General features: G+C 49.8%; 1 protein-coding gene across 1 annotated transcript in view; it reads right to left on the minus strand.

The window, feature by feature from the left end:
- The window catches only part of CCDC149 (coiled-coil domain containing 149), an 80,558-nt gene that overhangs the window by 31,546 nt on the left and 47,716 nt on the right, over positions 1 to 1,296 (minus strand). Inside the window, exon 5 of the mRNA XM_027774376.1 lies at positions 7 to 98. Coding sequence (XP_027630177.1) covers positions 7 to 98 — 92 coding nt within the window. The remainder of the gene's footprint in view (positions 1 to 6; positions 99 to 1,296) is intronic.

Below are 1,296 nucleotides of genomic sequence, written 5' to 3' on the forward strand. Positions count from 1 at the left end.
GGCGGCTGAACCAAGCCCTCGCGCTCATGGGCTGCAAAGTGGCGCACACCAATGTCTTCGTCCCCAAGTCTCTGCTTGGCGATGGTCATCCTCAGGAGCTGCATTGTCCATAGGAGAAAAAGAAGAGGAAGAGAAAGAAAAAGAATGACTAGATCCAAAGAACAACTCAAGGACACTAGACAGAAACTTAACAAAGAAAAAATAAGTTCCTTTCTTAGGACAGAGAGAGAGTGTGGGCCCCGACCGGGTCCCCATGCCGTGACCCACCCCCAGCCCCAGCTGACCTGCCTCACGGGCTCACATGTACTGAGAGCTCAGAGAGGTCTGGCAGGCAAGCCCAGGGTCTTCCCCCACGTGACTCCAGTTGTACTTGCTAATGTTAACAATTTTAAAAACTTGAAGTACTGGGGCCAGCAGGTGGCGTGGAGGTTAAGGCGCTGGACTCCCACACGGCTGACTGTAGTTTGCGTCCTGGACCTGGAGGTTTGAAATCCATGCCCGGGGCATGTGCATGCGTGCCAAAAATGCTGAGAGGAGAATGGAGAAGGGACTGCAGTGGCCATTCCCGCCGGGGGTTGAGTTCTCACTTTCTGTCTCTCTGTCTCTTCAGTAAGCACACGTGCCCTACAGCAAAAAATCTAAAAAAAGAAAAAAGAACTCAAAGAACAAAATTTGAAATTTTGCTCCCACTGTGCCTTCTGCACAGGCAGAGTAAGGCCCAGGGGAACGCGGGCCCGGCGCCGGGAGGGAGAAGTCGTGTGGAGTACTGTCACTGACAAGGCAACTCTGAGTCTTGCTGAAACTCGGCCAAGATTAAAAATGACAGCACGGCGCTGGGAAGGGCCTGCTGGTGGGGACACATGCCCATGTGGCCAGCCACTGGGCTGTTATCGAGAGCCTGAACAATGTCCGCTTCCTAGGACCTGTGACACTGCTTCTGACAGTCTGGGCTACGAATGGTCCCCGGCAAGGGCTAACTTCAGGAAAAGAGGAAAGAATAGATCACACTGATATATGTGTGTGTGTGTGTGTGTGTATGTGTGTGCATGTGTGTATATATATATATATATATATATATATAGTGTGTGTGTGTGTGAGTGTGTGTGTATATAGTGTGTGTGTGTGTAGTGTGTGTGTGTGTGTGTGTAGTGTGTGTGAGTGTGTGTGTATATAGTGTGTGTGTAGAGTGTGTGTGTGTGTATATAGTGTGTGTGTAGAGTGTGTGTGTGTGTATATAGTGTGTGTGTGTAGAGTGTGTGTGTGTGTGTGTAGTGTGTGTGAGTGTGTGTGTATATA

The sequence above is a fragment of the Tupaia chinensis genome, unplaced genomic scaffold (assembly GCF_000334495.1).
Source record: "Tupaia chinensis unplaced genomic scaffold, TupChi_1.0 Scaffold000426_1, whole genome shotgun sequence".
Classification (NCBI taxonomy): domain Eukaryota; kingdom Metazoa; phylum Chordata; class Mammalia; order Scandentia; family Tupaiidae; genus Tupaia; species Tupaia belangeri.